General features: G+C 44.2%; 1 protein-coding gene across 1 annotated transcript in view; it reads left to right on the top strand.

Moving 5' to 3' along the window:
* The window catches only part of ipo11 (importin 11), a 239,237-nt gene extending 226,496 nt beyond the window's left edge, over window positions 1-12,741 (top strand). The window contains exon 29 of the mRNA XM_038988255.1: window positions 10,701-12,741. Within this exon, the coding sequence (XP_038844183.1) occupies window positions 10,701-10,865 (165 nt within the window). The 3' untranslated portion in view covers window positions 10,866-12,741. The remainder of the gene's footprint in view (window positions 1-10,700) is intronic.
* The last annotated feature ends 1,085 nt before the right edge of the window (window positions 12,742-13,826 follow it).

Below are 13,826 nucleotides of genomic sequence, written 5' to 3'. Positions count from 1 at the left end.
CTATGCACGCACACACACACATTGCCCTCTGTGTTGATGTGGCTTTGTTTAGTTTGTTTACTTATGCCCTCAGTAAAATAACAGAAATCATCAGCAGGGTTAAGTTGGACAGTTGGTGTGCTCTGATTGGTGTTTTGGGGGGGGGGGGGGTACGCGTGTGTGTGGGTTTGTGTGCTATAACTAATTACGCCCTTTCGCCCAATGCTGTTCAGGGCAATTTAATTTGTACTGCTTCATTTAGTGTGGAAATTACTATAATTAAGGCTTAATCCTCTGACGAGCTTAGGGATCATGAACCTAGTCAATACATCACACACAGGAGAGAGACAGGGAAATGTCTGTTTTTACTCTCATTGTCAATCTTTCAGCAGTTTTCCCTCCATCTCTCTCCATCTCTCTCTCTCATAGTTCTTCTCATCAATATGCATGTCTCTGCCCCCAGTCTTTCCTTTCTTCTGACTCTCTTGTCTCTCCTCGCTCTCTTTTCAAAATATGCAGAAACACATACACACACACCTCGCACATCCCTATTCCCGTATCAGTGATTAGTCAATACAGTAACTTGTTTTCCTCTCTGACACCTGGGCTCCCAGGCAGGCCCTTGCATCCCGCGCTCAACAGCGAGACCCGGGTCACTAATTGACCCAGAGGTCACTGCTAATGGCGTCTCGTTAGCAGCGAGGGGGTACAGCGACTGTGCGTGCATGTGTGACTGTGTGTGCGTGCCCGCTTGCATTTTCATGACTGCATCTATGCACACACATGGCTTTCCTACGGTCCGAAAAGCTTAAATTCCTCCCGTCCTCAGTTGGAGCACCAAGGTCCCCCAGCCCATCTCCTGTTGTTTTAGCAGCTCTACTGACCAGTGTAATGAAGATCATTATGAATACAGATAACACTCATTAGTGCTGCTTTAATAACCACCTGTCACTGCCTAAGCGGTCTCCCATTTATCATACCTGCCCGGAGTTTACAGGGGAAACGTGTCCTCTTGTGTGCGTGTTAGTAAATAATATCAACTCTGAATTTCAGAATTGCTATAATGAATACTATTGTGAGTAGTTTAACCTGGATTATTACCTCTTAAGACGGTTCCACAACCTCTTATGTCTGTGTGAGGTAAAGTGTGTGATGACGTTTGATCAGATTTACAGTCTCATAGTTGAAAGGGCAATCCGGGATTGCTACTGAACATCCATTTTTGGACTTTTAGATTAATGAGATATAGTCATTGATTTGGGAAGAATGCACGTATAAATGCCTCACGAACGTAGTTCAACTATCGTACCCCATCAGAACCCAAAATTTGAAGAGAGAAAAAAAGGCCAATATTTCTAAACATTGTAAATGTCAACAAACATTGGATAGCCTCAAAACGTGCTTAGAACTGTACTTTTGATATCTTGGATTGTCCTTGCATCCATGCAGTAGCTCTGGCTTTGAATTTGAGTGGTTACATTTCTCCAGGCCCATCCCTCAGCATTTTACCAATGTAGAGGCGGGGACATCACTTCATTGTTTCAACTAAGGATTGTCCCTTTTAATGTTGGGTTATTGACCTGGTCTAGACGGGCCAGTTAGACATTCCCTCTGTATCGATCAGAGGGCAACAGCGTTTTACCTCAACACACACACTCCAATTACTTTTTCCCCAAGGTAAATGTGTCCTGTCAACTTTTTAAGCACCTTCATATAGTCTTAATGACTGCCTTATTAAAGATGACCGTAAAAAAATTGGGTATCAATGGGAGTAATTTAAAAGGGCTGAGTAATGTTGTCATTGGGACAAGAGAGGCAGACTTTAATTGGGCTAAGTGTAGTGTAGCGTGAAGAGAGACTGAAATGCCATTTCCATTAGACCACAGACTTCTGTGTTTCCGTGGCTTGGCTCCAGTGACTCACTGTGAACTTAGGTCAAGTGCAGGGCGGGAACACCAGTCTGCACACATTGCAGCTCTCCAGGACTAGTGTGTCAATGTGAAAAGACTGGCCCTTAGCCGTATGGTAATGGACACAGCCAGCTGATAGGCTTAGTTGAATTGGTGTTTTGAAATCTTTTCAGATGTGTAATGTGACCTGAGAGGCACAGTCCAGAATAGAGCAGGACCAGTGTGGTTGTGTTGAGGAATGGCTGGATCTCCAATCAGGGAGGATTGTCTACAGTACAGCACAATTTAGTTTATGCAAGACAACAGCGTCCACTAAAAGCAGCGCTCGGTGCCGGGCAGAGAAGACTCTGGGCTCTCCATCTGTGTTTGGTAAAACTCGTTCAAACTGGTGTTTTGAGGTAGGCAGTTGATGTCGTTTCTCATTATTCAGTATCAGATGCGTGTGTGTGCGTCTTGTCGAGGTTTCGCACCACACGCCGCAAGAATGCTAAAGTGTGTGTGTGCTTGCGTGTTCTCGTGTCGACTGCTAAAGAATACCTGCCTCTGTATTTTCTTTCTCCGTTTTCTCTATTCCTCTTCTGTCCTCCCTCCTTTTCTTCCTCTTCGTCTAATATGTTTAACACACACTGAGTGTACAAAACATTAGGGACACCTTCCTGATATTGAGTTGCACCCCCTTTTGCCCTGAGAAACAGCCTCAATTCGTCTGGGCATGAACTCTACACAGTGTCGAAAGCGTTCCACAGGGATGCTGGCCCATGTTGACTCCAATGCTTCCCACAGTTGTCAAGTTGGCTGGATGTCCTTTGGGTGGTGAATCATTCTTGATTAAACACGAGAAACTGTTGAGCGTGAAAAACAAAGTGTTGCAGTTCTTGACACACTCAAACCGGTGCGCCTGGTACCTACTACCATACTCCCTTCAAAGGCACTTAAATATTTTGTCCTGCCCATTCACCCTCTGAAATGTACACATACACAATCCATGGCTCAATTATCTCAAGGCTTGAAGATCCTTAACAAGGGACATCAATACGGGATCATAGCTTTCACCTGAATTGACCTAGTCATTCTGTCATGGAAAGAGTAGGCGTTCCAAATGTTTGGTACACTCAGTGTATATCATCTGTTTATTGTTACTTTCTGTATAAAGCCTGGGGGACAAAGGGAACCGGGAGGAGGTGAAGTTACCGCCGTTTACTGAAGACCGCCGTTGAACAATCATGAGCATGTGAAGTGTGCACATAATGTGAGTGTAGGTGTAGGCTCATGCATATACTACCTGTGTGTAAAGAGGTTGAGAATGACGTGTGGGCGGAGATTGCGAATGATGTGTGTGCTTGCATGGAGATGAACAGGGTCAGAGGTGCAGTTGAAAACCCATGTTTCTCTTTTTAAGAGCACACGAAACGGTCTGACGTGAGCGGTGATGAAATGAAATCGCACTCCACAATCCATTTGGCTATGAGTAACAAGTCTATGAGCCGTTGTTCCTCTCCACACACACTAGGTATGGATAGAAAGGGATTCAGAGGTCATGGGGATTACGTTAGCTACATATTAGGGTTTAATATTTCCCTGAAAATCTACTACTTTTCCTTACCGAGAGATTTGCAAGCCTTTCCTGGACATCCCGGTGATGTCGTTCACACTGGAAACGCTATTTAAAACAATACCAGCGGGGAAGAATCTGACATGATTATACCACTGTAAATGGAGAAATGTGCCCATTAATCAAAAGGTTTCTTGATGTAGGCAATTTGTTGCAATTTAATTAACTTTTATGTTCTCCTAAAAGTTCTCCACCCTATTTAATTGATGTAGCCTAGTTCTATTGTAGGCCCATGAAGCACTGTTGGCCGACAAGTATATAAATAGGAGGTTATTACAGCCTAGAAAATGACATTTGTTTTAGCCTACCTTTTGACTGAAAAGATGTCAGACGGCTTTGTTAGTCCTTTTCTATCCCCTTCCACCTGGTTATCAGGGGAATTAGGGAAGGCTGTGGCATTTTTTTAACTTAATGTGGTGACTTTGTCACAGGGAACATATCCGATTCTCCGTTAAACAAACAAATAAGCAAGTAGCGAAGATTCAGCACGATTAAGATCATGGAACAATGTTGCAAATGTCTATTTCGGAATCCAGTGGATCAATTGTTTGGTTAACAGGTGAGTAGCACATATGTTGAGCCTCTGCCAGTGCCACACAGCTAGTTTGGAGATGTGTGAATGTGTCATGGAGCAGGGCTCGACATTAACGGTTGTCCACCTGCCCGAGAACTTCTTTTTTTTTATGTTTAATGTGTTGGACACGCAGATTATGGATTAGTTGTCTGAATGGGCATGTTTTTTTTTAAGTCTCTCAAACAGAATCAAACAATTAGGCTATTCCGATCAGAATTGGATCAAAGTGTCCTCTGGATGCGATGTTTTGCTCACTGTCCTCCCAATCTCTGCAGAGCGCATCGGAGTATAATTATTGTAGGCCTGCATTGACAGACACGAGCTGTCTTTCCATCATGCAGTCGCCAGATGCGTTTTTAAAATCAAAGCGAGCCTATCCGCATTTGAACATTTGTTGATGATAATTGCTATTGAGTTATTTGCCCAGTTATAGCAATGAAGATCCTGGAAAAGTCATGGCGTGTGCATCACCTGCGTATGTGCCAGTGGTTCGTTGCCAGAGGAGGGGGTTGGGGGGAGGAGCGAGAGGTGGAGGAAGAAATAATGATATACAACAGAATAACTAGGTAGCCAACTCAAAACATATTGTGTAGTGTGGCTGTTTATCTCGCTAGTTAACTATTTAGCGATTAGCGTGCATTTATGTCCTTGTTCATGTCCGATGTCCTGCGCTCGTGTATAACCGCAAATTACCAATACACGCAGTTGATACGGGTGGTAATTGATGAGACCAATTCTGCATACTCTGGTTGTAAAACGGTCTCTCAAGCACTCAAAATTGGCGCGGATTCTCCTCTATTCAATACTGGCCATGTAATTGCGACAAAGCTGACTGGTGCGTTTGAGCAGGGCTGTATCAAAAGCCTGCACACCCAGTAGCTCTCCAGATGGAGGCTTGATGGACCACATGTGTTTTATACAGTGCATTATTTCACTTTGTGGGTGTTAAGTGCCTTGCTCAAAGCCACAACAGCAAGAGATGTAATACATGGGATCAGAGAGCAGCAGCCTTCCATTGTCAATACCAGTGATGACAGTGAAGGTTATTTTGTGAAGTAGTTCCTTGCATCACACAACACAATTTTCATTCACCTTTTTTGGCCTATATTGTGTTACAGACCATTTTATTTTGTGACTTGAGCTTTTAGACAACTAAAAAAAAAATCGGCCCTCAGACAGTTGATATGTCCGTTTACTGCATCTATTCGCACATACCTATTTTGTATTTTTGCATTAATACGTCATAGAAATTGTATATTATTGGTCCATGGTACCCGTCTTTTTTTTTTCTCTCTGGAAACGGGAAGGAGCTTGGTCAGGAAATTGCAAGACACCAGTTACATGTATTAAATCATAGTACAGATGATGTTACCCAGGAAGCTGTGCATCCACCCCCAGACAGGGATTTGGTGTTATTACACAGGTTTGTTTCTCAAGTATTTTCTAGCAGGCGCCACCATAAACCTGTAAACAAAACTGGAGCAAAAATAATTGCATCTAAGTTGTCTGTTTTTTCTCTATATACTATATATGGAATCAACAGCAGATAGTACCTGCAGAGAGCTTAGGTAACAGGATTAGATATTTAGGTTACGTTCCAAATGACACCCCAATCCTTATAGTGCACTACTCTGGTCAAAAGTAGTGAATAGAGTGCCAGTTGGCACTGAGCCTTCGACACAATTGCCCTCCGCCCACCAGGCCTCTACCAGCTATAGGACCTTTCCTCTTCCCCCTCTTTTGTCCTCTCTCCTCTCCCTTTTCTCGCTGATAAAACAGATCTGTACCCACCAGGCTTCTGCCAGTAACCTCTCCTCTTCCCTCTTTTTTTCCCTTACATGCGTCTCCCTTCATCTCTCTTTTCCTCTCATCTCTCCCCTGCCTCTCCCCTCTTCTCACTAGGCTACTGCCACTCAACAACCCACAGCCAGCATTTTTCCCTTTCCCTACGTTTCATCTCTTTCCCTGATCTCTCCCTTCATCGCTCCCTTCCACTCATCTCTCTTCTACATCCTTCCTCTCCCGCTCTTCCTGACTGAACCCACAGGTTAATGCTTCTCTGACAGCAGCTTTCTCCTCACCTCTTCACTCTCTTTTCCCTTACACTCATTCTCTTCTTCCGTCTTTTCACCCTCCCCTATCTTATTCTCTGTCTAAACAATCCTGTGCTCCTTAGGCTCCTGCCTGTCTGTCAACCATTCTCTTCTCTCCGCTTACCTCTTTTCTCCCCTTACCATAATTTCTCCTTTCATCTTATCCCCCCCCCCTTCTCTCCTTTAACTTCCTCTGTCATACCCCTTTCTCTTCTCCCTGACTGAACAGTTGTGTTCCCACAGGGTAGCGGGCGGGTGTCCAGGCGTTGATTTTTGTTACTTTTTTTTACTACACTGTATTCAAAATATTATCCAGATGGCTCGTTCTGGAGCTGGAATTGTCATAAGCATTGATTTAGGAAAAACTTCGCCTCAGATGGAAACCGCTTGCCTATCTTTTGCCATTAAGTTTTGACATCTTCCATAAATTGCAGCCTGGAATACACCATAGAAACAGTGAGAAGAATAAGATGAAGCTCCGGTAATATGGATAACTATTGGCTGATTTGCGCTTTTCTGCGTTGTAATGGACACTGTGCAACCTTTGGTAGGTAGGCTGCTGGCAGGCTTTGATGTGATGTACAGCAAAGCCAAGTCAGACCGTGCTCATGGTTCTCACAGGGGAAGTGAAATTATAGGCTACAATGACATTGCTCATGATCATGCATGCCGCAAATTACATGTAACTTTAAGTTCCTTGAATTTCCGTTCGCAGGTGCCTTTTCATTTTTTGGGTAGACACTTGTGGTTTCCAGCATTGGAGAGTGTAGTGCAGCAAAGCTTTATCGGTCAAAACCATTCATCTCTTGGTGAGAGTGGGTTTTCAAAATGATATATCACGCAATTATACTATTTATGAAATGGTCATTTTTTTATACAGACTATCTCAAAAATAAGTGAAAATGTACAAATGATCTAACGGATTATGATACTTAAATAAAAAATGTAAATACCAGTGGAGGTGCAAAAACAAGTTTGCACCCCCTATTTTAATTAGCTCTATGGTTCCGGCGGCCGTGTGGACACAAGGCTGTTTGGCACATCTCAGTCCCAAAAAGGAATAACTTTGCAGTGGTTTCTGATTAATTAACAATCCCATGCTGGTGTGTGGTAACATTCAATTAAAACCCAGCCCTGAGAAGAATTTATGTAATGTCACAGGAAAATCAATTTTAATTTGTCACATGCGCCGAATACAACCGTGAAATGCTTACTGGGCCGTACTCACTACCCTCTGTAGCGCCATACAGTCGGATGCCGAGCAGTTGCCATACCAGGCGGTGATGCAACCAGTCAGGATGCTCTCCATGGTGCAGCTGTATAACTTTGAGGATCTGGGGACCCATGCCAAATGCTTTCAGTCTCCTGAGTGGGAAAATGTGTTGTCATGTCCTCTTCACGACTTTCTTGGTGTGTTTGGACCATGATAGTTTGTTAGTGATGTGGACACCAAGGAACATGAAGCTCTCGACCCCATCCACTACAGCCCCGCCGATGTGACTGGGGGCGTGTTTGGCCATCCTTTTTCTGTAGTCCACAATCAGCTCCTTTGTCTTGCTCATGTCTCATGTAGAGGTTGTTGTCCTGGCACCACACTGCCAGGTCTCTGACCTTTTCCCTATACGCTGTCTCATCATTGTCTGTGATCAGGCCTATCACTGTTGTGTCATCAGCAAACTTAATGATGGCGTTGAAGTCGTGCTTAGCCACGCAGTCGTGGGTGAATAGGGAGGTCAGGAGGGGACTAAGCACGCACCCCTGAGGGGCTCCCGTGTTGAGGATCAGTGTGGCAGGTGTGTTGTTGCCTACCCTTACCACCTGGGGGCAGCTTGTCAGGAAGTCCAGGATCCAGTTGCAGAGGGAAGTGTTTAGTCCCGGGGTCCTTAACTTAGTGATGAGCTTTGTGGGCACTTGGTGTTGAACACTGAGCTTTAGTCAATGAACTCACATGTTCCTTTTGTCCAGGTGGCGAAGGTCAGTGTGGAGTGCAATTGAGATTGCATCATCTGTGGATCTGTTGGGGCATTATGCGAGTTGGAGTGGGTCTAGGGTTTCCGGGATGACGGTGTTGATGTGAGCCATGACCAGCCTTTCAAAGCAGTTCATGGCTACCGACATGAGTGTTACGGGGCGGTAGTCATTTAGGCAGGTTACCTTCACTTTCTTGGGCACAGGGACTATGGTGGTCTGCTTGAAATTTGTTGGTATTACAGACTGGGTCAGGGACAGCTTGCCAGTTGGTCAGCGCATGCTCTGAGTACACATCCTGGTAATCAGTCTGGCCTTGTGGATGTTGACCTGTTTAAAGGTCTTACTCACATCAGCTACGGAGAGCGTGATCACACAGTCGTCCGGAACAGCTGATGCTCTCATGCATGCTTCAGTGTTGCTTGCCTCGAAGCGAGCAAAGAAGTTTGCTGGCGACACAACAGGGGTAGGCCTGATTACCGATATCGATGAGACAGCCTATAGGGAGGAGGTCAGAAACCTGGCTGTGTGGTGCCAGGATAACAACCTCTCCCTCAACGTCATCAAGACAAAGGAGATGATTGTGGACTACAGGAAAAGGAAGACCGAGCACGCCCCCACTCTCATCGACAGGGCTGTAGTGGAGCAGGTTGAGAGCTTCAAGTTCCTTGGTGTCCACATCACCAACAAACTATCATGGTCCAAACACACAAAGACAGTTGTTAAGAGGGCACGACAAAGCCTATTCCCCCTCAGAAGATTTGGCATGGGTCTTCAGATCCTCAAAAAGTTCTACTACTGCACCATCAAGGGCATACTGACTGGATGCGTCACTGCATGGCAACTGCTCAGCCTCCGACCGCAAGACACTACAGTGGGTAGTACGTACGGCCCAGTACATCACTGGGGCTAAGCTTCCTGCCATCCAGGACCTCTATACCAGACAGTGTCAAAGAAATTGTCAGACTCCAGCCACCCTAGTCCATAGACTGTTCTCTGCTACCGCACAGCAAGCGGTACCGGAGCGCCAACAGGCTTGTATGCTGCTGCTACTGCCTGTAACAATGCAGTTCACAGGAAGGACTGACAGGGCACTTTTGATTTGGTTGTTTTGGTAAAGGCAGGGCCAGACACATTCAATGTATGTTGTATAAGAGTGCTTTTAACTCTCTCGCGATACCATCTGTGACAATACCATTAGCTCAATATTTCTTCCATGGTAAAAATTCAAACACAAAGACAAAACTCTTTTGTCCTTTAAAATATTGTGTGCTTAAGCCTGGAAAATAAATAAATGTGACTCTGGATGACAACATAATGATGTTTGTTTCCGACATTAGGGCTTTTTTCCGAAAGAAGATAAATCTGTGTTGTTTCCTTACCACGATACTGAGTGTCGCGATACTGGTATCGTCCCGGCCTTACGTTCTCTTATGTTCTTTGAAACCCAGTGTTGAACAGTTACAGTAGTCTCCTGTTCCTCTCTCTCCAGAGGATCGTAATACCCCTGTGTTTGTTTGATTATTTTAGCGCCGTGTCAGGTTTTTACCTCAGCCGGTGGACACAGCAGGGGGTCGTATAGTTCCCCCGAATACCTATCCCAATCCCCTAATCTGTGGCCTTTTTTTTTTTTTACATTACTCTCAAGCCCCACGGCGTTCTCTCTCTCCACCCCTCGCTCTTTAGCTGGCACTCTGTACCTCTCCTTTTTTCTCTTCATCATATGTTCCCTCTGTTGTGCCCAGTATGCAGAGCAAACACACATCTGTGTTTAGTGTTTTTCTATTCGTGCACAGTGTGGGGAACCACACTCAATATGCACCTATGCATGTGTAAGCTTCCATAATTGGCTACTGTTTCACTCAACCACGACACACACACACCACAAACGTATTTTTAATTACAGGTCCCTTGCTCATAATTTCACTTCACTACATGCGTGATATTGATCGTTGATTTACCTCGGCATTGCTTTTCACTGCTCCTTCTGGGAAATCAGCGAGTGGGAACCATAACGCACGTGTCACATTAGGGCACTCTGATTAGGATTGTTATTGTGTAACGTTGATGACATTATCTCTATTAAGTCCATGCTCAACCCTGGTGGTTTGATTACACAGTAATGACAGGGAATTACCATAGAGAGTATACCTTCACTGATTGGCTTAGGAGTCAAGAAGGTCATTACCTGCCTCTCAGAAGAAGCTCACAGTGGCATTTCTCTCTGGCTCTGTTTCCCCTGATTTCCCCTGTAGACTAATTAGTGTGATTATCTGATGAAGCACAGTCCCACAACTATTTCTCATCTGCAACCAGGTTAGGACACAAACACACACTCACTCCCTGTTCGGTCTCTTGTGGCTAGTCTTCGATCACACAGTGCACAGTACGTGTTGCTGCATTCTCTATTTGTGCTATGTGTCTTGCTGAATTCCTACATTTCTCTCTACCTCCCACAGCTAGAGGAATTTCTAGCTAGATGTATGACCTTACAGCAGTAGGCCTATGAGAATCTGTCTTAGGCGTCCTGCTAACTGCCTGTCTCTCTCTGTGTGTTTCTATAGTTGGCCCTGGAGGATCCGGTGCACAGTGTCTCCTTACAGCAGTATGTGTATGAGAAGCTGAAGGCCCAGCAGGCTCTGATGGGGGACCAGGGCTTTGGGGCTCTGATGGAGACGGTGGACACAGAGATCGTCAGGCAGCTCCAGGAGTTCCTACAGGGCCTCTGAGAAAGATGGAGAGAGAGGAGAGCCTCTACCTATCTCTACCCTTTCCCTCCTGTACCCTCAATGCATCCATCTCCAGACTTATACTATCTATCTCTCCTGACAGGCCTTTGAGCACAGGAGAGAAAAGACCTCAACCTCTGCCCCCTACTAACCATCTCGGCTGTACCTTATCCGTAGCCTACCTTTCCTCTCCTCGACCCCCTATTGGGCACAGAAGAGAGAGAGGACTGCAACATGTACCTCTACTACCCATGTCTACTTTTACCCATAATTCACGTGTCCTTTACCCACAACCCCCCTCTACCAAACCCTACCCTAACTACAATCTACCTAGAACCTTCCTTTACCCACAAACCACTTTGTTTTTTAAACACACACATAGAAACATGAATAGAGCTTCCATTCTAACAGTTATTCTGCTTCTCTAGTTTTAGCATGGGGTAAATACTTGGGAGGATGTTAAGAGACGGGGGATTGAGGGAATATAACAATACGACGCAAAGACAACCTTCTGAAAAGGCAGGAGCCTTGGACTTTTTTTTTTTTTTTTTGACTGGGAAAGCGTGTGTGGCGTGATGGGAATATGGCTTCACTGACCGACAGACCCAAACAGTGTTTACAGATCTATTCTTAAAGGCGAATAGCGAGCAAAAGTGTACTTTGTATGTATGTATGTGTGTATGTAAAGTATGGATGACTCTGCATGAAGATATTTAACTTTTTAGTTTAGCTAGTTTATTTCTCTTCATGGTTCCTTTGTTCTGTATTGTTTCTCACACCCTGAGATCATCAAGTTGACGGGACTATTGAGAGATGCAGACACTGTTTTTTGGGGCGTGTATATTTTCATATCATCGGACTATGAATTCAATTAATCGACTGCGAGATTAAAGCGATTTTTAACAAGTGATTTGTAAACGTGTTGAACCACATTTCTATATGAATGCTGCTGCTATTTTACGGTGTGTCACGAGTTATGTCAAAGCACACTTTTTTCCCCTCCGTTTGTTTGGTTTTCTTCCTGAAATGTCATGGTTCTTCATGTCTCGTGGTTGTGGCATGGCGGTAGAAGAACTCGGGACATTGAAGCAGGACGTAAGTTATTCTTAGGCACAAATCTAGGATCAGCTAACCCCACTCTAATCCTACCTACCCGTTAGGGGTGGAAAAGCAAAACTGACCTCTGACCAGCATCTTGGGGCAACTTGATCCTACTCCCTGTTGTGTATGAAATGGCATATAATCATATTGAGGACATACATAACTGAAACATGATTTGAGGGATGTTTTGTACAGAAACAGTTTTTCCCATTGATGACAGTGGACTAGAGAATCGGTTGCACTTCATTTAATGGTACAGAAATGTCAGGTTTTGACAAACATTGTAATTCTACAATAAGCTAGGAATTACTTTTCTTTGATATTCATTCAAACAAGCACCACTACCACTTGGTGCCAGCCAGATGCAAATTGTGTTGAATTATTTGAAATAAGTACCAGAAAGTAGCCATTATTACCACATAATAATCCTAGTAAATACAGTGGAAACTGGACTGGAAAATAAAGTGTTATCCAATTCTCTTCCCCTAGTTCCGTAGACACTGTGATTGAGTTCTGTAGCAGTCAAGCAAAACAAAGGCCTTATGCTTTCAGCCTTAACTCAAATATCCTTTCTCATTCTTTCCAATATTGCTTTTTTAAAATATATATATATATCAGCTGATTCCTGTACTGGTATTAGAATGATGGGAGCAATGGTGACATTGAACACAACAGCAGTAGAAAATATATCTTTAGCTTGTTTTCAATCAACAAATTCTAATAGAAAGACCTTGTTCTTTTTTTCAACCGCTTCAATAAAATGCAGTACATGGCTGAAATGTCTACGTACTTATTTTTCGATTAACCTTCGTGATCCTCTTTTTAATGTTTTACCACAGAAACCCCCGCAGCCCCGTTAAGTCTTTTTGAAATTAGTGTTTTCCTTCAGGACATGTAATGTACGTTTTAGAGTTCTCTTCGGCCGCTACCCAAACCTTAAGGCCCTCTAACGTTGAAGCACCTGATATCCCAGTCTTTCCCATCGGAGATTTGCAGTTGGATTCGACACACCATTCGGAAACGGTCCACCGACATCACTCGCCAGTCCCTGAAATAGAAGTCCCAGGGGAAAAGACGGTGGCCCAGACACATTTGGAGGAGAGGCATCCATGCAGAAATGACTGAGACCGTCCTCAACTGGTGTAACTTGAAAAACTTGCCCCGAACTGAGTGAGATGGAGCGGAGGACATTTTAAGTCAACTATGAATTTACCTGTTGCTCTCACACTTTAGTTTAATAGTTTTTACATGAAATGAACATACTTCCCTGTGCTTCGTGGTAATTTCATGGCACCACTACGCATTTACCTCCCGTATTACTAGTCCTAATACCACATAGTCACCCGTTATCCCAGACAGTGCCAATAGTTTCATAGCAGCATATGGGCTAAACAGCTCTCCCAGTATTTCTCATTATAGATGCACCAGAAGGTCCCAGTTAAGATGGCTGCAGGTACTGTACAGTGTATGTGGTTAATGATCTTTGGGAAACCATGGATGGGGAGGATTAACTGTAAATCTTAACTTCCTTAGAACTGGATCAGGCCTACTGTAGGAATTAGCTGAATGGCAGTGGGTGCCTATCCCTCTCCCATCTACAGCTGTACTGTAATAGGATCAGCCTCTGCCTGCTACGCTTTTTATCAATGTATGGAGGTTTACTGGCATTCACTTCACACGGCTTGACTGCTGTTGAATGGTGAGGTGGTCCTGCATTCATCTCCATAAGCACCGCTGGTTTATCGTCACACACTATCGTTGTTATAGTGTAGCTGCTGCAGTAGACTGTGACATTGTTTCCTATTGACCATATATCCCTATTGAGTCGCCAATGTATGTTTAACACTTGCCATTTTATGA

This window comes from Salvelinus namaycush, chromosome 1, assembly GCF_016432855.1.
Source record: "Salvelinus namaycush isolate Seneca chromosome 1, SaNama_1.0, whole genome shotgun sequence".
Taxonomy (NCBI): Eukaryota; Metazoa; Chordata; class Actinopteri; order Salmoniformes; family Salmonidae; genus Salvelinus; species Salvelinus namaycush.
Note: the sequence above shows the minus strand (reverse complement) of the source record. Positions and strands in the feature narration are given on the sequence as shown.